The sequence below is a fragment of the Strix uralensis genome, chromosome 6 (genome assembly GCF_047716275.1).
Source record: "Strix uralensis isolate ZFMK-TIS-50842 chromosome 6, bStrUra1, whole genome shotgun sequence".
Lineage (NCBI taxonomy): Eukaryota > Metazoa > Chordata > Aves > Strigiformes > Strigidae > Strix > Strix uralensis.
In genome coordinates, this window is record NC_133977.1 from 44129567 (window position 1) to 44155672 (window position 26106).

The window sequence follows — 26106 nt, forward strand, 5'->3', positions numbered from 1 at the left end:
AGAGACACTGCAGGACGTGGGCTTTTTGCGTATTTATGCACCAGGAACAGCTGGTGGAAATCAGGAAAAAATGCACTGAAAAGAACAATGAACTCTACATCCAGTCTTCAACTCATGAGTGCAGACGTTTAAATCCAACACTCAGAAGACAGTAATAATTTATCAGCGCTCTACAGAGTATTTAAAACTAGAAATAAATACTAGTAGACACTAGAAGACAAGGTTTAATGATTGATAAAAATGTACAAAAATATTCCAAGCAGAGGTTTGCGAAGGTGCTGCCCAGCAGGGCCGGCAAAACCTTCCTGCACTGGGCCCCGGCGAGAAGGGAGAGACGGGGCTTAGGCCTCTTCCTCCTCCTCCCTCCAAGGGACCTTCTAGACGCGGCTACGCAGCGGCTGGCGAAATGTGGTGGTACATTCTTCAGCAGGTTCTTAAGGCAACACATTGAAATTCAGTTACAATTTGATTTTTATTATTATTTTCAATTTTCTGAACGTGAAGCTAAACGCTGGGGGAAGGGCCGGAGCTGTTCTGGGTCGGGTTTTAGGGGAAGCCAAGAGGCAGCAGCTTCCTCCGCTGGCTCCCCCTGACACCTTCCCAGCAGCAGCGCTCCAGGGGCTTGGAAAATCCACCGTAAAAATTTAAAAATTCCCACCGGGACAGTACTTAGACACGAATCTCCGCCAGGAAGTCAAGTCTTTGTACAAAAGCTCAAGGCGGGTTTGGCCAGCGCCGCAGTTCACAAAAGAGCAGTTCCAAGATCTGGTGGGTTGGTTGGTTTGGGTTTTTTTTGCAGTACAGATCAAGAAATGGATTCGTTACTCCTATTTCCATCGCCTTCCCCTTTCCAAAATAAAAACAAATCCATGAAAAACAAAATTAAACCACAAGAAACTATATTAAGAATCTCTTTCTAAAAATGGAATTTTTATCTGCCTACACCGGCTGGGAAAAGCAGCGTTACGACCTTTCTAGGAAGGCCCTTCGCTAGAAAGGTGCCAACGCCTTTGGGGCTGAGCCCAGCACCCGTCCTGCCCAGCACCCTCCTGCCCCGGGGGGCCAGGACAGGCACTCGGCTTCGCGCTCGGAAATTCTACATTTGAGGCTGGGGCCCGTAATAAGAGAACTCGAATGTATCGATGTGGGAAAACGAACACCCACGGGTGCTCCAGCAGTGGAACTCAGGATAGCAGAACCCACGTCCTGAATTAGACATTGGTTTCTTTTATTATGCCACAATGTAAACATATTTGGTATAAATAATGTTCTCATTGATCTTCATCCAGTTGTTCCAAAAGAGTCCTCCTCTGTTTTTCCAACTCCCCTTCGCTCAGCTCGCTGCCCGAAGTGTCCCAGTTCCCCTGCAGAGAGAAGCACGGTGAGCACCCTCGGCTTTGAGCAAGATCTAATTAAGATGTAATATCTAATTAAGACATAGTGTGTCCTGCGGGGGAGCGGGGAGGGCGAGGGGGCCAGGACCAGCTAAGCCCAGCTCCTCTGCGGACTGCCGCAGCCTAAGCCCGCCCGCTGTCACGCTCTGGGGAGGAGATGCTGCCTTAGGCCACCTAAGGGGGCTTTTCAAGGGCTTCTGCAGGCCAAAGCAGCTTGGTTTAAGCAGGTGATGTGACAAGCAGACATCTGCCCTCCTGTCTCCTCTTGGAAGGACGCTGCCACCCCCAAAGTGTCCCAGGCCAGGTTGGACAGGGCTTTGGGCAACCTGGGCTAGTGGAAGGTGTCCCTGCTCCGGGCAGGGGGGTGGGACTAGAGGATCTTTAAGGTCTCTTCCAACCTAAACCAGTCTATGAAATTCCTACAGAATATAATTCCCCCCTGAAGAAACCACAAAAGATGCTGAACCATAAGAAATTTCTATTTTTCATTCAAACATTCACGGGTCTTTGCAAATACCCCTCCCAGAAGCAGTTGCCCCGGGACCGCCCAGCTCCAAGAGCACAAGATCTGCGGAACTTTGTTCCGCCAAGATTTTCCTCCCGGGCCAGCCTAGCACCAGCCTGCAACTACCCAAACTAGAGTGCAGGTGCCACCCAGGCACTGCCAGGCTTCACCAGCTCATCCTCGTGAGAGCAGTCTGACCACAGATGGAAAAACAACGGCAGTTTAGTCCTAAATATTGCTCTGGCACGGGACGGACCCGGCTGCCGCACTGCCCGTACAATAACGCGCCTCATTCACGCTCTACATCGACAATAAACAGCCCTGAATCAAAAACTAGTTTCACCCATCAGTAACAAAACACTCGATGAGGGCACAGGGTCTGTACGTCTGAACGTTTGGGCCATTTTTATATATAAATGGAATTGGGACATAAATAACCTTACTTCAAGCATTCCTACAAAGCTCGCATGCGATACTGCAGCGTCCCGCGGACACAAACCCAGAGCAGCAGGTAAAAAGGAAAGGAGCATGCTTACAGAATCTTTTCCAGGCCGTTTTTTAGTAGGAGATTTATGTTTTGATTCGGATCTTTGTCTAGCTCTATCCTTTTCGCTCTCTCTCTCTCTTTCTTTTTTGTCTTTTTCTCGTTCAATATCCGATTCTGGTGAATCCTGTGCAAATAAAGGGGAAAATATTTAATATTAAATATATTAATTTATAGACTAACCACACTTCAGGAAAGCGTGACTTCATTCCAATATAGACCATATTAGAAAAACTGCTCGAAGTGGTTACTAATTAAGCACAGCCTATTAACCACTGCGGAAATAGGTAATGCAAAACCATTACCGAAGTGATTTGAAAAGAGAAGGAGAGAGGTTTGTTCGGTACAGAAGAACTTTCACCATTCTCAGCGCATGCAAAGACTGGGCACGCTGGATGCCATCCAGTAAATTGAAGAGTTCTGCAGCCAATGTGAGTTCAAGAGACTCAAGCTTCTTTCTTTACCCAGGATAAAAAAAAAAAAAAAAAAAATTCTTTGGCCTCAACTGACAGAGAGTAAAGCTCTCTCTCTCCAGTATATTCGACCCTGGAGCTTCTGAGGCAGCCCCGACGCTTGAGCAGAGAAGAGGGAAGTTGCTCAGCAGCAGGCAAAAGGAAAAGGAGGCTGGGGTTCCCCCCAGCAATCCATGGGGAAAGGGAATGCCAAGGTTTGCCACGACAAACAGCACCCACCAGGCTGCTCGCACAGTCCTTCACGCCCGCTCGCAGGGTTGCGGTCAAACCCCCCAAATTTAGCAGCCTTACATGGTTTAATATTAAGATATATGTGACAGAAGGTTACTATGTTGCTAATACCCTCCTCCAGCCTGAGCTCACAGCCCCCTTATCAAAGGCAGCTGGATAATTATAGGTACCTAAAAGGGGTTACTGAAACCACAACGGGTCAAGTTGTCCATTAACCAGCTTAAAGTTAACTGCACTTACAGACTTATGTCTCCTCTTCTTGCTCTTTTTCTTGTGTTTTTTTGATTTCTTGTAACTTCTCTCTGCAGACACAGGAAGAAACAAAAAAAATACATTGATAAAATTGTAAAGACCCAGCCATAAACCAGTTAACAGTAATTTAAAAACAAACCAGAATAATCTCGTACCAGATTCCGCACTGGAGGAGCGCTCAGACACGGATCGAGATTCCGAACGCTGCCTTTTCTTCTTGGAGTGGCTGTCGTCATCCTCAGACTCCGAGCCCTTGGGGGACAAACCGAGGTGATCAGCAACGACAGCATTACGGGTCGTTACACAAGTAGAGTTTAAGACACCACGAAGCACCTTACCGAACGAGACCGAGACCGCTTCCTGTGGTGTTTTTTAGACTTTTTAGAATGTTTCTTGTTCTTTGAATGATGATGCTGACACTCGTGCTGGAGTACAAGAGAAGGGAAATGTTATAACCTGTCTATAGGACATAGTGAGAAACCCTAACAATGTTTCTCATCATCCATAAAGGCACCTATAGCTAGCAGTGCTTAAAAAAAAGAAATAATCACACATTTATTGTGTCAAAACCCATAAGCAGCTACCAGTATTGCCACGTAAAGTTGTAGTAAGAAGCATTTAGAAGCAAGGAGACATACAACTTCAGGCATGGATGCACGCAGCTTCCATTACCCAAATCCCTGTTTCAGTGCTCCCAACTAAAGCCCTGCTCAAGGTGGCCCAGAATATACTGCACACCTTGCTTTGCCAAATTTCGAATTCTGAAGTTAAGCCCTTTTAAAATATCTCTTACAAATGCCAGAAAACGAAACAAAAACCCCAAAGAGCACGTGCTGCAAAATCAAATCTCTCATCATCCAGGAAAAACCAGTACCTCGTTCAACAAGAATGACTTGTCAAAACTTCTGCATCTTAACTCCTAGTGCGGCCCATCCAAAAATTAAGAATGAAACTACATCATCCCTTTTGCACACCAGCGAAAAACTGGCCAAAAAAGTACATCTGCAGAGCTTAGTGTGTTCTTGAAGTTCCAGATGTGCAGTGAACAAAACACTGCAGAGGTTTTATTTCCAGTTTCATCACATTTTGTATGAAATCACAGCAATAAACAATTTTTCCAAAATAAACCAGGAAATTTTGGTGTTAACTTCCGAAAATTCTTGCAGGGAAGCAGATTAAAAGAACAAGTATGTATCAAATGATATCAAACAACTGTAACATGTTTCTTCAATTCCTTACTTTCAAGATGAGGTTTCAATATCCATTACTTTTAGGTAATGCACAATGTCCACTGTAACAGAATTCAGTAGAATTCTGTTAAGTACCTCTCCCTTCCCACACAATTAAGAGCCAGTCAACTAAGATGTACTGTATATTCTCTAATTGGGGAAAAAAAAAAAAATCAAGTAATAATTACCTCTAGTACGTGCATGAAATCTTTAAATATTCTTTTTCTTTCAGACTCCAGAGTGATGTCTTCAAAGGCTGGTTCCTTCACAAACCTATCTCTGATCTGTAAGAAAAGCAGCAGTGAAATACTAATACAAAGTACAGCCATTCAGAAACTAAAATAATAACAAAAAAGACAAGACATGGTTTCACCCGCTGAAGAAGCCATTGTACTGTTACAAGGCTAAACTTCTTTTATGCCAGCTTCACAACCAAAACAGTCTTCAGTAAAACTGGAGCAGATGGAGGCGTGCAGAACCAGCCTGTTTTTTTCCTGCATGTGCCATTTAAGCCACGCAAGCTTGTCAAAGCCTGCATTTTTATACAAGCATAGTTTGAGGGGAAAGGTTTTTAAAGGTTATTCTCACCAGAACAAAGTTACAGACTTTTAACTAAGCAGAGTGCTTTATCTCCATTTGAATTGAGTTTGGGGGCTTTGTGGGATTAGTTTTTTTGGGGGGTAGGGGTGTTTGCTGCTTGTTTGTTTGGGTTTAGGGTTTTTTCTGGTTTTGTTTTAAATCACATGCAAATGAAAGAATCAATAGACTGAAGTTATTCACATCAAATTTCAAGTTTTACTGAAGAAACGACAGGACAGTTTTTCTGGGTCTAAGTTATATAGACAGAAACACCAAGATCTTAGCGAATCTAGGTTAACTTATAAAAACATCAGCACGCAGCAGCCTGTTAAAAACATTTGGAAAGACTTTCATAATTAACTGGCGATACATACATCTTCCCAGACAGCGTCCAACTCAATTGGAGGAGTAGCTTGCTTCAACATACTCTTGAAGGCAGACTCTTTCCGCTTCATTTTACGAGCTTCTTCTTTTTCCCTCTCTCTTTCACGGGCTTCTGCCTTTTCCAGCAGCTACAGCAAACAAAAGCCATAAGATCATTTGAAAAATAACAAAAGTGGAAGACTAATAATTCAGCTTAATGCAATTTTTGGAAAGCCCAATGACAGTTCATCTTTAGAGTTTTCTACTAGTCACTTGGGCATGTGGGAAAATTAACTGATTAATTATTTTTAAAGCATGCAACTGCTGTTTCACAAACAAAATCTAAAATAAGAGTTAATACATCATGCAAGCTAGAACCACAGAAACACACACACACACAAATCCCTGATGAGAAAAGTTATGTATAAATGAGAGAACGTTACTTAATTCTTACCACAGAATTTCTCAAGTTGAAATGTTTATGGTTTGAATAAAGATATACTCTGCAATCTTTGTTTTGGGAACTGCTATCAGGATATCAAATATTATGAAAGTAGTCATTGCACTACAGTGAAAATAAGTGCTAATTCTTGTTTTTAACATCAGATTTCATATTATCATTTTTTTGAACATTCCTATGAATCAATACTTACACTGTTGAAAGCCAGCTTGATATTTCCTGCATCTAAAGTAGTAGCTCTTTTAGTTGAGCTGATGACCGTAACAAAGTCTTCAAAAGAAGTATTCACTTCAACCACAAATCCTTTATCCTGTAAGAAAATTGCTTCTTTGGCATCAGGTAAGTCAGGAACTCTCCCTTCAGTACTAATGCACATGACATTAATGCAATGTGAAATCCCAGCTCTAGCAGCAGAGTCCACTTGAACGATATATTTGCCATTAAAAGAAACCACCACATAACGGAGCATCCTCCCCTCTTACCTTTAAGATATCTTTTATTATCTTCTTTTCGTCATGGTAACGTGCTTTCAAGTCTTCAACATAAAACTTGAAAAGATCAAGTGCTGTTGATCCTGATGAAAAAACTAGATAAGTCAAAAGCTAGCTCTAATAAAAGAGCTGCATTTTTTTAGACATTTAGAAAATATACAAATAACCCTGCTCTATTCTGCCCCAAATCTTTAACCTTACTTTCTACAGGGTTAGAAGAGACAGTATTCTTACCAGGCTGACCAAGCATATTAGTGAACCTGATGTCAGAGCTTATGGTTGGGTACAACTCCATCCAAGAGGACATTGAGTGTAATTGTCCATGCTCGTGCAGTTCGTCTAAAAAGAGCTACAAAACACAAGTGAAACGGAAATTTGGAGTCACTCATCGTACTTCTACTTGGCTAACAGCTGGAATAGATACTCTTGATAACTGGAATTCCATTTTTGTTAAAACGCGATTGAAAAAAAACTCTTTTTTTTTTTTTACATCATTTCCTCCCGCCTTCCTCCACCACTCACAACGTTCCAATCCCATCTCCTTTCCATTCAAATCTACTTCCTCTTACTTTCCCCCACTCTTGCAGCTCTCTGGTGAACAGATGTACTATACACCACACAAAATGCTGCAATGCCAATAACCGATGCACTATACACACCCGTTAGCCTACCCTAAAAAAATAAAAACTGCACAGAATATCTAATCACATGACCACCAACCTGAAAAGATTCTCTGTTTTTACGCTGCCGCCTTCTTTCTCTAAGTAAGCTTTTCTGTTTTTCTTCTTCCTCCTCTTTTTCCAATGCCCTGATATGTTCCTCGAAACAGATCAGCGCATCCTCCTTATCCATGTCTAGCAACAGATAACAGAGTGATAAGAGTAAAAATCAGGTATTTCTTCCCACTAACTGTAGAAAGCTTCTTACTACGAGATAACGGCTGCCAATTGTTACTGTGAGTGGAAGCTTCAGCGAGCACTGACATACATGAAGACCTGCTCAGCAGCAAAAACCAACCACCTGGATAAATTATTGTTGCCAGTACAGAGCACAGAGACCTTTGTGAGAAAAGTAGTGTGGAGGACTTGTGCACCTCCCTGCATCATCACGGGTGTCTTAAACACACAGAATTAAGAACACAGAGCATCTCGGTCAAATATTTATCTGCTGTATAAATGCATATGCTGCTCTAAAATACAGGATCAACTCATTTATAAGGAAAACGTGCTCATAATGGCAAAAGTGCCTTCTTACTCTAGAAGAGTAAAACTGATTACTTTTTCTAGAAAAACACACACAGCAGGACCTCACTCAGTCCAACAGAAGGTACTGTTAAGTATCTCCAACACAGGTTACGTTGTCAAATATTTCTTCAGGTTTCTAACAGCTACTAAGGCAATTCAATCCCCATGAAAAGGGTATCCTTTGCTTTATCATTAAGATTAATCAGGAATGGTTTTTGAAGCTGACATCTGTTTTCTAAGAACCAACCAAGACAGGGTCGTTCACACAGGTGCTCAGCAGCTGTTGTAGCAGCTCCGGACCGGGCACGAGCAAACCATTCCCAGTCAGGAGTCCTCACTGCTAAAGACAAACCCATTCCCTGCTCCTGAAGAAACACACAGACTTTTTACGTACTCTGAAGCTCCTCATCTTCTGCAAACGTGGGATTGTCCATCAGATACTGCTGAGCCTCCGACCAAGTAGTGCAGTAAGTGACATTAGCCATGTTATCTAGTATGTTCTTCAAAGCCTCCCAATTCCTCTTTCGTAACTGTTTGGCTTGTTCCTGAGGAGAAAATACTTTTTTTTTTAAAAAAAAAATCTGAGGTTGTACAGACAAAACCACATGACCCCTCAAGCATGTCTTCCAAGAAAACACAGAATTAACCTTTCATTTACATGTAAAGCAATGTAATACAACTTGGACCTACACACAATTTTTACGTACTATTATCACTTGCATCCACAGATAAACTGTTTCAGTACTATCATCTCTGGCCGCTCCCGATAGATGTGACAAGCTCACGAAAGAGTGCCCATCTAGGGCCAGATCTGCACAGCTGGTATGGTACCCCTGAGGTTAAAGGAACCACAGCTTTCTGCAACCAGCCCGTGATTCTGATTCAGAGCAGTTCAGAATAAAAGCCATCATGTAATTTATTAAAATCATACTAAAAATTAAACACACTGCAAAATTAGCAGTAACGTATCTCGGTAAGAACAAAGCCCTTTCAAAGAAACTGCTGCTGTATCTGCCCTATAGGCTCAAATCAGACTTGTCCACCAGCAGACTGTGATGAACTAGGAAAGATAACAAGAGCGATCTTCTCCTGGCGTGCTTGCCCAGTTTCAAACAGGCAGCTTTTCAGGAAATTTGAATCTCCAAAGCGTTACCCCGCAGCAGACAGCTCCACAACTTCAGCTGTGTACTGTGCAGGAACAGAACTAGTTTGTGTAGGCAAAGATTCATCACCTTCTGCCTGCTGACTCTGCTGAACACCCCTTATGCACTGGATAGCAAGAAATAAGGAACAATGTCTCCAAATTCGCCTCTACAAAACCAGCCAGCTTTTTGCTTTGCCTCCTTCCCCCATCGCATCTTTCTGAACTGACGAGTCCCCTCTCTGCAGTGTCTCACAAAGAACAGAAGGGAAACAAGGTTTATCACTTTCTGCCTCGCTCCTTTGGGAGAGGGTGTAACCTGACCTTACCCTGTAAAAGCAGTGTGTGCTTCACAATAACACACCAAACCTTCTCCTTTGGTTCTCCATACCCTTCCTACAGATCCCTCCCCGTCTGTGTTTTAACTGTCCTTGACTTACAGATAACGAGTGAAAAAAAGAGATTTGAAAAAAGTTACCTTCTCTTTCTTAGACAGAAAAAACAAGACATCTTCATAAATTTCAAGACGATCACGCTCAGATATTGCATTCCAAACTTCCATCTCCCCAAACATCTGTTCAGCTTTTCTGTACAAAACAAAGAAAAAGCATACAATCATTTTATGTCACTTAAATTGTCCCATTGGCTTACAAGAACATTAAATGAACTCTTTGTAAGTAGTAATGCTTTTGTATGACATCTCCCCAATTTTCTCTCTTGGGAAACTTTTTCTGTGGCAGCTTTCTATCTCTTACAAAGGAAACGGTTAAAAATTAAAGCTGATGCCACTATACACTCCTCTCCGTAGAAGTGCGAGTTCACCTGCAGTGCATTACACAGTATTTTTATCTGAGGTCTAGCACATGTTCAGGTCACTGTTCTAGCAAACATTATACGAAATCAGATCTAGGAAATTTTCAACAAGCTTATTAGATATACCTCTCTTTGGGCATGAACTTCATGAACAAGCTATCAGAGCTACTTTGTTCTTAATGGCACATGTAACATAAAACTCCTCTCAGCATTATCTTATATTTCTGCTTATTAGAAGCTCAACCTATTATCAGCAGCACACCACTCAATTGATTTGTTTTTTTTTCGCCTGGGTCTACGAAAATGAGAATATTTGTGTTCCTATAAATATTTTAGTGAGAGGCTTTTCCAGGCTGAGTGCATACAAAGGTTAGCATTCACCAAGAGCAAGCCAGCAAGATCTGATTAACTTGGCAAGCTAGTGAAGGCTGAAACTTCACGTAAGATGGGTCTTACTTGTATCTTGTGGTGGATGTCATCTTTTCATGGTTTTCAAGAAAACGCTGGAAGGATTCTTTAGCTTCTTTGTATTTTGATCTTGCTTCTTCTTTCTCTTCTTTTTCTGTTTGAACTTTGTAAGCATTAAAGGCTTGCTTTTTTTCACTTAATTTTGCCAAAGCACTTCACATCAAAGAAAAAGAAAACAACATCAATTACGCAAAAGAGAATTAAATTAGAAAAACAAAACCAAAGAGCTAAAAGATAACAGATTTGAATAATCCAGATTTTTGAGACAAAATTAAGTAATATCTAAATGGCCAGTCATCACTTTGTCTCTCCCTTAGGATTACAGAAGATCATTCCAAAAAAGCCATAAAAACCAGACACTTCTTAATAAAACACAAGCTACTACCATGTTTTCAGGTTGCGTTTACACATTTGGCATTACAAAACTATTTTTGTCATGGAAATCAACCACTTTTTTGCCAATGTTTAGAGCAGCCACCCATTTAAAGAAGTAACCTAAAAAGTCTACAGCTCCATCATTGTAAATGTGTGCTTTAATTCCCAAGAAAATCATTTAAAGAGCTTAAAATAAACCCAACAACTGACAGATCTTTTCCAAATGAAAAATTAAACCTAGGACTTGCATTTCTTTATGTAGTAAAGGAACAGAGTTCCCTGACAATGGTACACATTCACAGATACCTCTTAAAACAACCAAAAGTCACATCCGTGAAGTCAAACTACCTAAAATAGTATTTGTGTAGAAATGTAATGAGGAAAGAATCAAGCAGTACCTGTATCTGGGATCATTAATGATCATCTTCATAGCTTGCTCCCAAGAAGCATTGGATGGTACTCGCTGTGAAGACATTAAATCGTTAACTAATTAGATATGGCATCAACATCCAACAATGACAGATTCCTTAAGAAAAAGCCTTTAGGAAAAAAAACAATACACCTTTGAGGTGAAGACAACGTTCTCTGACACAATTATTTTTTTTTTTATGTTTTATTAATGGTCAACATGGAAAACAAAACAAGGTACTTTGGGGATTATTGCCATTTCTACAATAAATTCTTCTGGAAGTTTGTCTACTACACAACTATGCCGACTCGCTAGACAAAACATGAGCAGATCTCACATACTCCAAGGGAAAACCAAAGCCAGTCTCATTTTACTCCCACTTCCATCTCTATCTTTAAAGCAAAAATTAAAAAATGAGGGCTCAGATGATCAAGCAACTTATTAGAAATGTACCTCACTGTCAGACAAAAATATTGGCAACCATAACTCCCACAACACTCAAATAGAGTTTTAGACTTACTACTTCACAGGGGGGAAAAAAAATGTGTCTTTACATCATACTAGCTTATGGAAACACTGCATGCAAAATCTAACAGTTTGTCCTTTTTCCACATGGATGTCTACACTGTCTGTCTCTGAAGCATCTAGTGAAGCTGTCTGTCAAATCACTCACTGTTCCAGTGTGAATTCTGGACAAAGACCAGATTACATGTTTGCGTTAGTGTGGGGATCACATAAAAGGAAAAAAAATAAGAAAATAAATGAACTGTGAGCCCTGATGAAATGTCAACACCTCCCTACTCACCCAAAGAGCTGAAAAAGTTTAAACTGTATATTTTTTTCACTGTATTATTCTTTTTCCTCATTTCTTTGTTAGTACTAAAGTCCTCTTTCACAACAGTGAGAAATTCTTCACATGCAAAAAAAAAAGTCCAGCAATTTCCAGCAAATGCAGTTTTTGTAGTTCAATAAAGTATTAAGAGAGTTGACAGAAATACCTTTTCTTTTAACAGTTCTTTAAATGCTTGCTTTGCTTCTTCCTTTGTATTCCATGTATAGGTTTTTTTAACTGGTTGGGCATCGTCGTCCTCCTTCTTAGAAGCAGCACTATATACAAAAATCAGTAATATTATTATTTAAGCATTTTTTTCTAAGTTAGAGCCACTGAAGAGTCATAAACCACCATAATGAGGTAGAATGAGTTTTTTAAGAGGCAACTCGAAAAATAATGCTGCAAATGATAAACACCACAATTTGTACAGGACTTTTCCTTACAGACACCATACACAACTGATCAAAAGAAGCAAACTATTTCAGAAAAGTATTATCACTTAAGCAATTGGCTACCTGCTCAAGTTATCTAGAAATGATTCATTAAAATATAATGCTGAAATTTAGCAGGAATATATTATATAAAAATATAAAGGAGAGTGCTTAAAATACGTCTCTTGCCCTTAATTATCTCCTGCTGGCTATAATCCTCCACAGCGCATTTCTTTTTTGGTTGAATTATAACAATCATAAGCTGTAATTCTCCACATAATCAATTCTCCATTATTAAAAAACAAAGGATCTCCTTTCTGGTGGAACAAAGAAAGATCAATTTAGCATTACATTTTTCTTCTAATGATAGCCAATTGCACAGATCTGTGGAAGAGGAAACACAGAGGGTAAGTACATAATGTTACCCTGGGGAACTCTTGCAGCTATTGAAAATTTGTGAAATGTTCACGCCACTACTGTTGTTCTGTAGGGTTTAGGAGCTTTGGGAGAGGGTTGGCAAGGGGAGGGTGTTAACTTCTAAAAATAGATTTAATACTTCTTCCCCTCTTTCTTACTCATTATACTTCTCTGCTGCCCTTGATTCATGCTCCCTGAAGAACAGCTAACTGTCAAAGAAGCCTGGCCACCTACAATTGAAGATCAACCAGATCCTAGAAGAAATACAAAACTGCGGCAAAGCCACATGCTTCGTGTCATTTCACTTACTCTGCTGAGGCCTCCTGCTTGGAAGAGTCGTCTGCTGCGTTGGCTGCACCTTCGCCGCTCTGGTCCTGCGCAGCAGGTGCAGAAGTTGCCTGTCCCTGCTCCTCGGCCGTGGCCGTGCCAGAACTCTCACTGTCTGCCACGGAAGAAGCCGCCGCAGTTTCTGCTTCAGGGGCTGCCGTTGCTGCAGAAGTAGCAGTGGTGGTGGTAACAGCCGCGGCGGTTTCAGCGGCGGTTGTGGCTGTGGTGGTTGTGTTTGTTGCGTCCGCTGCAGCGGCTGGAGCGGTCGTCGTCGGGGTTGATTCTTCGGGCTTTGTGCTATAGGTATCAGAAAACAGGAACAGTCACATACAAGCATGGGAGAACTTAATGGCTTAGGGAAAGCTGCAGTTTGAATAAGTTAATAAAGTTAATAAAGTACGAAATGAGATGTTTAGATCTAGTTACAAAGACTTCTCAGAAGAACACAAAACAATCTCAGCTCAGAGAAAGAAAATGCTTTACTGGAACTGTGTGTCTATGTAGATCAAACATTTCAGTGAAAAAGAAACTTAAAATACATTACTTGAGGTTTTATATATTAAGCCACTATTTAGAATGAAAAGCTGTAAGGACAATGTTTTCATTTTCAAGAAACAGGCAGCTTAACATAAAAACCATTACCACTAAAAACGTACCTGTTTTCTTCAGCTTTAATCATTGCTAGAGGAGAAAGGAGAAAACACAATCAAAATATAGCTTCAAAAATAGTTTATATAAGCACGGTGAAAAAGTCACTGTTAACATGAGTTAATAAAAGCATAGCTTTAAATATTTTTGTTGCTATCAATAACTTTAGTATTTGTGCCCTTTAAAGACTGAAATCAATTCAGACTAAAACAAAAATAAGAAATCCCATTAAAGATTAGGGTATATAAAGAAAAACTTCTTGGTTTAAATTAATTATTTCAACTTTAAAAGACTAGTTTAAAGAACAGGAAGCCAGGTTTACTGAAACAGATCTTCCCTTCTTTTTTATTCTGTCACTGATGCTTATTATTTGTAGTACTTTTTAAAACACTCATTTCCTACCCCAGCTGATTTTGTAGATTTTTCATCAAGATCTTATTTCCCTTACAATACCAAACAAAACTGTGCTAAAAGCAAAAAACAGGAGAACAGTATCATATAACATTTGTACAGAAGGGGATACTGCCTTTATAATACCAAAGGGCAATAACAAATTAGCAATATTTTTGCCACATCTCAAAATAATTTTTGTCAAAAATCAAAAGCAAATTGATACCTAAAGCAAAGCCTTACACACAATTTTGGCTTTCAGCAGCCAGTCAGTACTACTGCTTTGAGTACAAAATATATCACTGTTTTCAAAATTGTTCCAAGACAGCAAAACACAATGTGATTCTTACTCAAGTTATAAACTATACTGTATTACAGAAGTCCAGCACCCTTTCACCCTGGTCTCCCAAGTGAATGAGATTCAGCACAGCCACCCCTCTGCCTCCCGCCTTCCCCCATCAACCCGAACCCCTTCACAAATCCTACTCAGTTCCTACAGGTTTCCAAAGGATGGGTGGCTAAGGCAGAGTCAAATCCTGCAGCAGCCCTGAGCACTCCCTCCTGCTAACCCAGAGAGTATGCAGCACCTTCCACCCTCACCCAGTTCCTGTTCAGGGACACGAGGGGGAGCTGCCACCACCGCCGCATAAATAGGGAAAAACTAAGAGTATAATGGAAAAAGGGATGGTGATGAGGTAGGTGGTGAGGGCACAGGAGAGCAGAGTGCTCCATGGCAATCTCAGACTGCATCAACTCCACTACATACAGCTTATCGCAGCAGATTTAATTTCTAACAGAAGTTTGCTATGCTTTGATACCAAATTTTTGCCAAAAGTCAGCTTGCTGCCCACCCTCCCTGCTCATTTTTGTTAACATTACCTTCAAGATCCTCAAGCTCTTTGGGCTTTGCCCAGCGTGATTCCTTTGTTTGGGAATTATAATAGTAGGGCTTTCCAGAATCAGATTTATACTCTTTCCAGGGACATTTAGACAACAATTGCTAATGGGCAGAAAACAAAAACATTAAATCAAACTTACAATGGTGTCTTAGAATTAAAAGGATAGGTAGAAGTGAGCCACAAGCACTACGACAAGTAGTAACTTAAGGGTCAATGAATACAAGGCATATACTTTCCAGGGAAAATTCTCCCTAGCAATAAACATGTTACTTATTAAAAAGATGGCATTCTGTAATATTTAAATAAGGAAAATTTATCTAAAAATTGAGGAAAACTGTCAAGAGTTTTGTCCCCCTTGCAGCCCCAATTTCTACCAACATAAGGAGCACGATATAAATATTTTTGCAACATTTCTTATTTGAAGAGTTTGCTCCCATTGGAAAAAAAGATAATAATCTATTAGCACAGCTATCCTTCTGTGTGATATTTATGCTAATAAATTCTTGTGTTCACAGAAGCTCACGCAGTACAGTAATCTTCCTCTGAATTTAGTTTACCTCAGCAGGCGTTTTGAGATCATCTGGCTTCTCCCATGTAGACTGCTTTGTTTCAGTATTATAATAATATGTTCTTCCATCAGGTGATTTGTGTTCTGTCCACGTAGATTTCTAAGAAAAATAAAATATACCATTCATGGTGAACAGTAATTATTGTCCGAGATGCTATCAAAAGCCACTAAAAAAAAGTTAAAATACAAGTGGAAAGCAGATAAACCTGTTTAGAGTGCTCTTCATTAACAGAGCTGTTGGTTGTGGCTGTTTGCTGGGCTGCGCAAACTACGGGATGCGTTGTCTGAGGGCGAAATAAAACAGAGCTCTGAAAAGACATTCTGGTTAATATTTGTTTTTTGTTTGAATGTGCACATTAAATATACTAAGTAATTCAGCAGCAAAGACAGCAAGCCAAGGTCTAAACACATAAGTCAGTATTGTTTTCAAGAAACTACTTCTCTGTGACAAGAGCTATTAGGAGTCTCTCACCCCCCCTCCCATTCAGCAACCGGAGGCAGCCAACTACCATCAGAAAAGAAAGAGAAAGTGAATGGGATCAGACCCTAACAACTTTAAGTGAAAGTCCCAGAAGCACACCCTGTTTTCAAAACTAAGAAAAACTTGCTTCAAGAAGATTCTGACATCAAGAGTTTAGTGTGAACTCAGGAGAAGCTTCCTCCTGCCTTTCATCGACAGGTTGTACAAACTCTCTGAAATCAGGACTGGTGGAATACGGCTTTCGCCATCTACACTGTTTCAGTTACTGGATATGGCCAAGGAGAAGCAACTTCCTTACAGGTCTGCCTCGTCCAATTACACAGAATGCAAACCTCAGAAATAAAAGGACAACTGACGTTCATGGATATTTAATAATTAAGCTAGGTACAAGGTCCTCAAATTTCAAAGCAACAACCAAAAACTTACAATGGGGTATCTTCGAGGCCACATCATTGTTTTTACAGATTCCACCTCTTAGTTATCTAGCCAAACTATTTCCCTCATCACCTTAAAAACTAAAGGTAAATGTTTGGGATATCTTCTGGAGAAGTAATTTAATATTTACAAAATTTTAAATAGAAATTTGATAGCGACTGAAAGTTATTCATGGTCATTCAAGGTGCCATGAAAGACAAACTTAACATTTGAATTCCAGATGACCTGCCTACCTCAATACAAAGTTACACTGATTCATGATTTTTAAAATGTCATTGTTTTTTTCATAGAGCACCAGTTCTGTTCCACCAGTGATTTCCCACCTGACGGAAAGGTGGAAGACTACTGAAAATCACCTAATGAAGCGAGTTTGGCCTGCATGCCACCATCCTGTCTACAACTTCAACCTACATTAAATCACCTTCCATCAACCTACCCAATATTATTCCTATTAAACAGTTACTGAATTATGCTGTGTTCTCACAAACATGAAAGGAGACCCTAACAGAAGCAAATTTCAAATAACGTCAAGACATCAGAGGTGGGGGGAAGGGAGTTAAGCTAAACAACCTACGAGCAGCAAAATCAATGAAGTGGTGATAACCATTCTTTTGAGGTTAGTACTTTATAATCTTCAAAAACCACAGTGACGTTTTCAAAATTACTATGGGCAACTATATAGGCTATTCTCTTTTTATTGCTGAAGTGTCTGGTAACAAAACTCTCTGTAAGACAATGCTAATAAAGGTTCCAAAAAAATCACATGGGACTGAACAATGCCAGAACCATGACCTGGCTTCTCCCGCTAGCACAGGTACATTAAGGAACAGCAAGGGAGACTTAATCATTGCTTCTGAATTCTGCTATTGTCAAAATTCTGAATTGTCAAAGCAAAATATTCATTATGTAACAGGCAAAAAGTTACCCAAACATAAATAAAATAAAAATCTGCTTATAAACTGGTCACCGATATGGAAGGGAAAAAAAAAAAAAAAAAAAAAAAAAGAGGAAAAACACAGAAAGAGGAACAGCCTTCAACTGTCTTCAGTGCAAATAAAACCCCAAGTCTACCCTAACTATCTAGCCCAACACTTGCTAAGATTTAAATCTGAAAACAGTCAGCTTTAAAGTAACTTATGTATCTAGGTTACAATTCCCTTGCTGCTGAGGTAGGGCAAAAAGGCCTAAAAACATCGCAAGAAACATCTCATATTGCTGTCCTACATACCAGAAGAGCTAGAAACAGACAGACTTCAATGCTCAGAAATTAGTGGAAATGTAACACAAAACACACATGCTTTATTAACATTAATTACAGACTGACAGTTGAATAAGCAAAGCAGCTCTAGATGACAAGAAAAGTAAGATACAAGGTCTTCTTTTAAACATGTAAAGCCATGTATGCGCAACACCACACTGCCATTATAATATTCCAGAATTTTGGTTTTCACATACCTGAGTTCCAGGAGGTGTTACGCCTAAAAATTAAAATTAAAAAAAAAAAAAAAAATTAAAAAGGGTTTGCTTGCTTTATTTTTCTACATAAAGTGTCTAAATAATCAATGTTTGAAAGAAAAAAAAATGCTGGGAATCAACGAAGATGTCAGTTACTGCAATGCTAAATCACATTTTACAGGAAAGTATATATTTTTTTCTAATACTTCATCTCATTTTGGCAAAATATTTTGAAACAGTAACAAATTGTTTATACTTACCTACTTGCGCATCCATACTGTTCACCCCTGGCTGTAAAAACAATCAACAGGCATTTAAGTACTGAGTGCAATTGTAATTAAATCATCAATAAATACAGTACACATCCAAACAAGTGCTTTCAGCAAAATGCTCTACTGCCTGAAATACGGATTCCCAGCTTCCCATTTCATTATTTCTGCCCCTTAAATAAGCCATTAGGAATATCAAGGTGCTTTTCAGAAAGGCAATATATATAGAATAAACTACAGCAGGGGGTCCCTTGCCATCGTTCCAGTACCCATCTTTATCTCCCCAAATGAGTATGTTGTGAGGAAAAAAAAAAAATGAGTTTCTGAATTTCTGCTGGAATAGCTTAGCAGGCTTCTGTTACAATTATGTGGTGTAAGCCTTTGAATGTGTTAGAGCTGCACTCATAAAACTGCCTGCAAATAACCAAAGCTCTCACAGACACCTTTCTGAAATTCTTTCAAACTAAGGAAAAAGATCAACAGAATTCAAATAGAGTTTTCCCAATTTCTTTTTCTGTAGGCAAAAATATAGCTTGCAGGTTTACCTTTTGCTAGGGTTTATCTTTCAGATCTCTTCTACAATCTTTATTAACAAAAAACTCAAGTAAAAAAGCAAAATTTGTTAGAAAAGAAATCATATTGGATCAATTATGTTTGATATTATCCAACAGGACTAAACCAGGTGCATCACCAATGAACTTTAAGCCTTTAAAGTGCATTCCATATATTAAATATTTCAGCTATTCTGTGTATGTTCATGTCTATAAGTGCTGTCACTTAAGCAGGGCCATAGTTAAATTTCTCTCTTCAGTAAGTAATCCTTCTCACACGTTCCTTTCCTTGTGCCTATGTTTACTTTTCCAAATTCCATTCTAATTTGCTGTGTACTTTAAGAGAACTAATCTGACTGAAATCATAATTTTTAGGAATGACACCGATTCTGATCAGCTTTCTGGAAGTAAACAGTTCTGTAGCTCACAAACAGAGAGTGAACCTGCACAGGAGCGGTGTGAAAGACCACCACACTCAGATGAAACAGTCAAGGCTGCAAAGAAGGTCACAATTTTTAACTCATCTATGAATTATTTTAAATTAGGAAGCGGTAAAATCATTCTTTTATTTCTAAAACAGTTTCCAGGCTGTGGTACACCTGCGACAGCAGAGGTACAGGAACGCGGCCGTGACGGACAAACGCATTCTCGTACACGTGCGTGGAGGTGCGAGGTCCTGCTATCGCTGCCAAGAGGGTTAAGGGCAACATTAAAAGCTGGAGCCCTCTGCCATGCTTCTTTGCCTCCTAAATACCACATATCCACAGACTTAATTCAATCAAAATTTATTGCTAATCGATTATTAGAAAACCAAATGATCTGCCTTCCTGCCAAAGTATGTGAAAATATATAGTAAAACTCAAAATTAGACTGATTTGAGTGCTGATCCCTCTCTCCCCTTTTAAGCCTCTCTTGGCCATAGCATTTTTAAGATTTTTTTATTTTTTTCCTGAAGGTCTGAAATTCTTTCAGAATTTTCCATAAGCATCACTTGTCAGAATCTCGTAACAATTCTGTATGGGAAGTGGAGGAAAATCACTAACAGCCTTCCTACTTGCTAGCTTCTAAAATATTTAGTGCATTAGGAAGCAGCTACATGAGCACAAGAACTAATGAAGCACGGTTCCCAGGAATTTGCCTAATGAGTTACTGACTTTTACTTAAATTACACTACAGCTGTAACATACACTCACATCTCATTAAACACCAACAGTGAGAAACAACCCTGTAACTACCAGGAAGATTCTCTAGTCTGCCAAAGCCCAAGCACTAAACTTAACTTCTTCTCCACTGTCAAGATAATTAACATCCCTTCTCTGGTTTGAGTTCTCAGTCATCTAGCACACGTCAAGGTGACATGACATCCTTTTCCCAAGTCTCTTTTCTACTTATTTTGCAGAAACTCTCTATCTTTGTGCTCTTTCTCTCATTACTCCAGAGGGCGGATGGACTGCTTAACACAATACATCTGGTTACACATAGCAAATTTAGTAGATGAATTAAAGATCTCTTTCAGCAAACCCTTAATGAAAAAAAAACAAAAAACACCCAAGTAGAGTGTTAACCAACTTAGTTTTTAAAATACTCAACAAAAACATTAGCAAAGGTTTTGTGCTTAGCACTATAGAAGAATTCAGAGTTCTACGAGGATGAAAACTGACTTGGGGATGCATTATCTGCATGGTTAAGAAAATAAAAAATAATTTATTTCTAAATTCAAGTGGATAGAACTGTTTTTAAGTGGCTCTCCTACAGTGAAATGTCCAAAAAGAGAGAAATCCGGCCTTCTCCGCTTCAGAGACTTCATCTGTAACATTGGTTACTCACCCCTCTTCATCCTCACTCAAACAACTTCTTCATACTTTTACCAATTTCAGCAAACTTTACTCAAGATCTCAAACAGGCTAAATTTCATAAGCTTTTACAAAAAAATCAGATATATAGTGGCAATTCACCCTCCCTCCAAACAGCCAGAGTTCACAGTGGTTCTTGCCAGGCTACAAGCAGGTAAGGGACAAGGCAGGAGTCCAGGGGACAAGGTAAGCGTTATCAGAAGCAGAGTCCAGAGAGAAAAAAGAAGGGAAAAGCAGATGCAGTTACAGAGAGGAGTTTAGACTGATGAAAATCCACAGGACATCAAGTACCACTACCTCTACCTCTTGCAGAAATCTTAGTTTTTACAATAATCCAAGAGCTAGAGAAAACTTGCAATCAGGAATACCTTTTTCATAATCCAATTCAAGAAAACAAAGGCAAAGCCATACTGAAGTAATGACAACAACTGGCACAAAGACCTTTTAAAAAATAGAAAAATTAAGTTAAACTCACCGGAACTGTAGGCTGCATAGCAGCTTGAGACATGTGAGACATCATCATTCCAGGCATTACTGACTGCATCATTCCAGGCATCTAAAATTAAATAGTATTTCAGATATATTGTATGATATTTTAAACAGAAAATATGAGGATTCTTTTATTTTTATTTAAAAGCAATTATCTGGTACTAGTTTTTAATCCAAAAAAACCTTTTAAGCACTTGGCAACAGAAAGTAAGATTTGTTTGTAGAATTCTGATTCCCTTCATTACACTCCTACAAAATTGACATTAGTAATAACAAGACTACAGTATTCCAAAGTCTGACAGGAAATATTAATAAGGACGACCATTTAAACTACAAAAGAACAGCAGCAAATGATAAGATGTGTGATCTGTTAATAAGCTATTACTGAAATTCTAAGCAGGAAAGTTAAAGCAAGAAAGATAAAAGGTTGGGAAAGATTTCTGAAAAATCCCAAAGCCACACAGAACAAACTAAACAAAGGAAAGGCAAACTCAGAGTCTAAGATTAGTTCTGCTCACATTTTTTGACACCTTTCAACCTGTCTCCCTTTCTTCTTACCTCTGCAAATAGGAAGAAACACTTTACAGGGACACTAGAAGAATGAATTTTTGCAAACAACTTCAAGGTGAAGAAAGCTATTAAATTTAAACAGCAAAGCTCTAAAACAATTCTGAACTCTTTTTTTAAAGGTCGGGAAAAAAACCTGAATGTAGACATATAATATTAAACCATGTACAGTGTGAACTTGGTACTGGGGACACGCCACACTACAGAAATGAAATGTTTCAGTCAAGACTTGTATCTGAGTTTGTCGGGTGGTCTGATGAGACAAAAAAACCCACAGAACTGCTGCTCAGATAAGCTAGCTTTTGCTCAAATATTTACACTTAGTCTCAAAGGGATAGTTACGCAGAAGTTACACACCACTGAAGTGATGCACTGAAAAGATGTTAAAAGTGCTACTTAAAGTGTTTAATACCTTGCCTGTTTCCCGTTATTTTTGCTGATTCTGGCTTTTAAGAACTAACAAGCCATTAAAAAGTGGCAAAATGAGCAAAATATGTAACTTAGGTCATTACGAACATAAACTTTTGGCCACTCAACCCAAACAGGTCTCGAGAAGTCAACCCCCTTCGACCTTTCAGTTACGCCCCTTTACCTTTATTGTCCTTGGCAGGCTGGCCAAGTGACCCCATCCCCCTGTATCTTCAGGGAGCATCAGGTTACCCCTCTCCTCATCTTGCATCTCGTGCGGAGAGAGGGATATGTGGTAGGGCTACTGCTCCACCCTCAAATCCACAAGGTTTTCTTGGGAGGGTGAGGGAGGAAGGAAAGACTGGAAGGCGGTCCCTCCTATTTCTCGCCATCCTGTAGAAGCAGGAGAAGAAAGCACTCTTGCCCCACCGCTACTTGTGACTAAGGGGGCTCTGAGCGTGTGAAACTTCTTAAAAACCCCAGTTCAGGTCCTGAAGAAACACTAACCCAAAGTCAAAGGGAAAAAAATTGGGAAGGAGAGCAAACTCTTTTCCAAAAGACCTTCCTCTGAATGATGCTGACAGGAGACTGTTGCTGTTATCTACACACAGTACCTGTCCCACAGGGGTTTACCTCAGAAAGGAGAAAAACAAGCTACAAAACATCTCATCCCACAAAGCCTCACAATAAACCTCTGGTATCTGCTGAAAGAAAGAGCTTATAGTTTCAAGGAAACAAGCCAATGCGGGCTGATGCTTCCAGCACAACAGTTCTGGTGTGAGAATATCACCGTCCTGTCCCATCCTTAAGGCTGTAGGGTAACTGAGCCTCAGATCTCCTCCCTGCCACACCATTTACCTTCAGCTTTTTGCTCTACATCTACACCAAAAAGCCCTGAGTTCTCTATGTTGCTCGCTATAATGAAAGGTTGAAGTATGCAGTGTATGAGAATGAGAACAGTGGAAGAGAAGCTACAAGAGAACTGTTAAGTAGAGGAATAAAACACAATTGCTATTTAAGTTTCTAATGAACTAAGCTCACAGTATTAGCTATCATGTTAACGGTCAAACCCTCCTCATCTTTTAAAGTTGCGTTATTTTTACGCCAGAAGCTCTAACAAGCTGCAAAGTCGTGCTGAAGAGATTCCTACCAAGCCTTTATACAGCAGTTAAAAAAATAAAGACACACGCTCTATCCAAGGTACTGCAAAGGAAGACACTGAGCTTCCAGCATGACCCTGTGGGCTCTTCTCACAGGGTTAATCATTCTCACCACCCTCTATCTGCTCTGGTCTAGCAGATGACACTCAGTTTCTACTTATACGCAAACCATCATCACAAGTAGTATTACTGAGGCATTTATTATACCCAGAAAGAAAATTGCTTCTTTTAGAAGTTTGGAATTTAATCAGAAACCACAGAGGAAAGGATCTTTGATGATTTACAGGAAAAGCTTCAAATTTGCAAAAAGCACGGATATGATTCTGGCTACTCTACCTGTTAATCTGAGTGTTCAGGTTTATTTTTCAATCACATGACACTAGCAACAACAGTATATACACAGAACCATAAACCACTCCCTAGGATTCAAGAAGGAATTCTGCAGAAATTCAAATGATTTCTTCCCCTGCATCTCCCTATAATTTTCAACTGTGCAGATGTTAAGAGTTAGCCAAAAATTAAAGAAACATCAAGTTCTCTACCATTACTACCTCAGAATAGAGCCACTACTTTATGTTCCTAGTATTTATTAGTAAGACAACCTTACTTCTTCAAAATACAAAGAAAACTACCAAAAAGCTTTATTAAAAAACAAATTATGGGTTCATACCTATGGCTACTTAAAATTAAAGTTACACATGAGGTGCATCAATTACCTGTTACAAAGGAGGAGAGTTTCTGTATGGATAGGAACTGTGGCATAACATACCCTGAATGATTAACCTCACCATTTGCAAGCTACTGTATGAGACTTACCTACCTCAGGGATTACCTGACATCATTATGAGAAGAAAGAAAGAAAAAATTAATCTTGTAAAACTGCCTTACCTGCCCCATTGGTGGTCCTCCCATGGGGGGCATCATCTGAGGCATCATACCATGTGGAACTGGCGGCATATTCGGTGGTCTCTGACCCATTGGGTGCATTCCCATGGGAGGATAATGTGGCATGCCTGGGTGTCCCATCTGAAAGACAGCCACGAAGGAGACCAATCAGCAAGAAGCCAACAACTTCAAACCCCCATAAAAGCATTAATATAACAAAGACACACTCAACACTGAACTGGAAAATTATTTGGGCGATTTTAGATTGATCCTGCAAACCAGCAAGCAAGATCATCCGTTCTTCCATGTCCTCTAGAGACAGTTAATCGTAATTAACAAATCCATTTAAAATTTCAAAACCAACATCCACATAAAAAAACCGCACACCTCCATAATCTTTTATCTTATGCTTTGTCACAGAAAAACTTACTAAATTTAGGAATGCAGCTATTTCTGCATGCTCTTCCATACAACTACAATTAACACAAGTAACCCTGTGGCACAAAAGGCAGCCAGGGAAATAAAATACCTTCTACCCCTGATGCTCAAGTCTGAAATAGCTCCTACACCGACTACCACCCCCGTCTCCATATTCTCCTAAAAACCTGAAGCCTGTCGCTGTTCTAATACTTGGTATAGAGATGCTGCTAGTACAAAAATGGATACGGGCATTTTTTCCTATGTTTTTTAACTGCCAAAACATATCAAGAGCTTGTTCTAGTCAGAAGCAACAACTCTAAGAGTACTTTACGATAAACCCTGGAAAGCATTTTACTTCAAGGAACATGTAACTTAAACATACACATACAGGAATACATTAGGAAAGTACAATAGATGATTAACTCATATTTGTAAGCTAAATACCACTTTAGAAGGGTCCTTAGAAGAAAAAAACCATAACACTTTTTCTGATGTGTTTAAAAAGAATTTTTCTATGACTTTTTGTACGAGAACACACTTTGAAGCTGGGAGCAGGTGGTTCACACGAAGAAAGGTCTGCAACTTCTGAACGTAATGCTTTGACCCCCTGCCACATCCCTGAGTCTCAGGACAGGCAATGGCAGCTCGCCTGTCCAAATAACTGAAGTAGAAGAGCCCTGCTTCCTCAAAACCTCCTCAGGCTCTCTCCCGAGTGTAACCGCGCTTTTTTCCCCCCCCCCCAACTTTCCGAGGGCCCTGCCAGCCCGGTGCCGCTTGTCACCCTCAAACTCCTCCCGCTGCTGGCTGGACCAGGGGGCTCGTAGGGCGGGAACGGCACCGACGGGACCTCCGCTCCCCTCAGCCGCACACCCCTTCGCGGGGGCTCCACACCAAGGCGCCGGAGGCGGAAACCCGCCAGGGCCGAGCGCCCTCACGGCTCCCCACCTCCCGCTTCCCACGACAAAGGCGGCCCCGGCCCGAGGCGCGGCCCACCGGGCACCCCCCCCCCCAACCACTCACCATGAGGGAGCCACGGTCGACACCACCGGGCCGCATCGAGGGGCTCAGCAGGCTGCCCCCGCTGCACCTGCCAAGAAGCCGCCCTCTGAGTGGCTGCCGCGACGAGGGGCCAAAGGGCATGAGCGGCTCGGGCTCCCCACGGGGCGGGAGCAGCGGGGCCAGCAGGCTGACTGGCTTCCCGGCCGGCCAATCCGGGCGGCCCGCCAGCCTGGTGCTCTTCGGCGATTGGTCCGCGGCGGAAGCGACGGGGCGGACGGCGTCCCCCGGCGTCAGCTGCATGAGGGGAGGGGGCTTCGGCAAGGAGAACGGGAGCGGCTGCGGGGAGGCGGTCGCCGCCGCCGCCGCCGAGTCCCCACCTGACATCTTGGCCGCCGGCCCAGCCGCGAGGAGCTCTTCTCCGCCTCCCTTCGCGTCGGCGCCCGGAGAGGCTGGCGGCGGCAAGGACCGAGCGGATGGAGAGAGGCCCCGCGCCCGGGGTGGGGGGGGGGGGGGGCAGGTGGGGTGTCGGGGAGGCCGCGAAGAAAAAGCGGCTCCCCAGACCGGGGGAGCGGTGGCGGCGAGCGGAGGCGCCTCCCGGCGAGAGCGGGCCGCTGCCGGAGCTGAGGGGGGGGCGCAGGCCCGCCGGGCCGC

The 26106-nt window shown here is 40.9% G+C and overlaps 1 protein-coding gene across 7 annotated transcripts; it reads right to left on the reverse strand.

Moving 5' to 3' along the window:
* Window positions 1-206: 206 nt before the first annotated feature.
* Window positions 207-26106, reverse strand: PRPF40A (pre-mRNA processing factor 40 homolog A). Of its 7 annotated transcripts, none has more exons than XM_074873880.1 (26): window positions 25477-26106; window positions 24040-24177; window positions 21003-21083; window positions 18115-18145; window positions 17855-17877; window positions 15690-15767; window positions 15473-15583; window positions 14896-15016; window positions 13635-13659; window positions 12961-13275; window positions 11970-12078; window positions 10961-11025; window positions 10176-10340; window positions 9385-9493; window positions 8160-8310; window positions 7242-7375; window positions 6756-6870; window positions 6513-6604; window positions 6224-6340; window positions 5582-5719; window positions 4817-4912; window positions 3738-3824; window positions 3555-3651; window positions 3388-3449; window positions 2436-2570; window positions 1208-1364 (listed from the first exon to the last, which is right to left on the reverse strand). In XM_074873880.1, the coding sequence occupies exons 1-26, from the start codon at window positions 25837-25839 to the stop codon at window positions 1272-1274; spliced, it is 3051 nt and encodes a 1016-aa protein (XP_074729981.1). In that variant the 5' UTR covers window positions 25840-26106; the 3' UTR covers window positions 1208-1271. The 7 variants fall into 7 exon arrangements, with proteins under 7 accessions (XP_074729980.1, XP_074729981.1, XP_074729979.1 ...); XM_074873878.1 differs by having other exon boundaries at window positions 15690-15791; window positions 25477-25969; XM_074873876.1 differs by having other exon boundaries at window positions 6513-6616; window positions 15690-15791; window positions 25477-25969.

Excerpts from the sequence above, each read along its gene's own strand:
- PRPF40A (XM_074873874.1), bottom strand. The coding sequence starts at position 25,839 with ATGTCAGGTGGGGACTCGGCGGCGGCGGCGGCGACCGCCTCCCCGCAG. Across the intron at positions 21,084-24,039 it reads GAGGACCACCAATGGGGCAG|ATGCCTGGAATGATGCAGTC; the intron begins GTAAGGCAGTTT and ends ATTTAATTTTAG. Across the intron at positions 13,660-14,895 it reads AGAGCTTGAGGATCTTGAAG|CAATGATTAAAGCTGAAGAA; the intron begins GTAATGTTAACA and ends TTTCTCCTCTAG.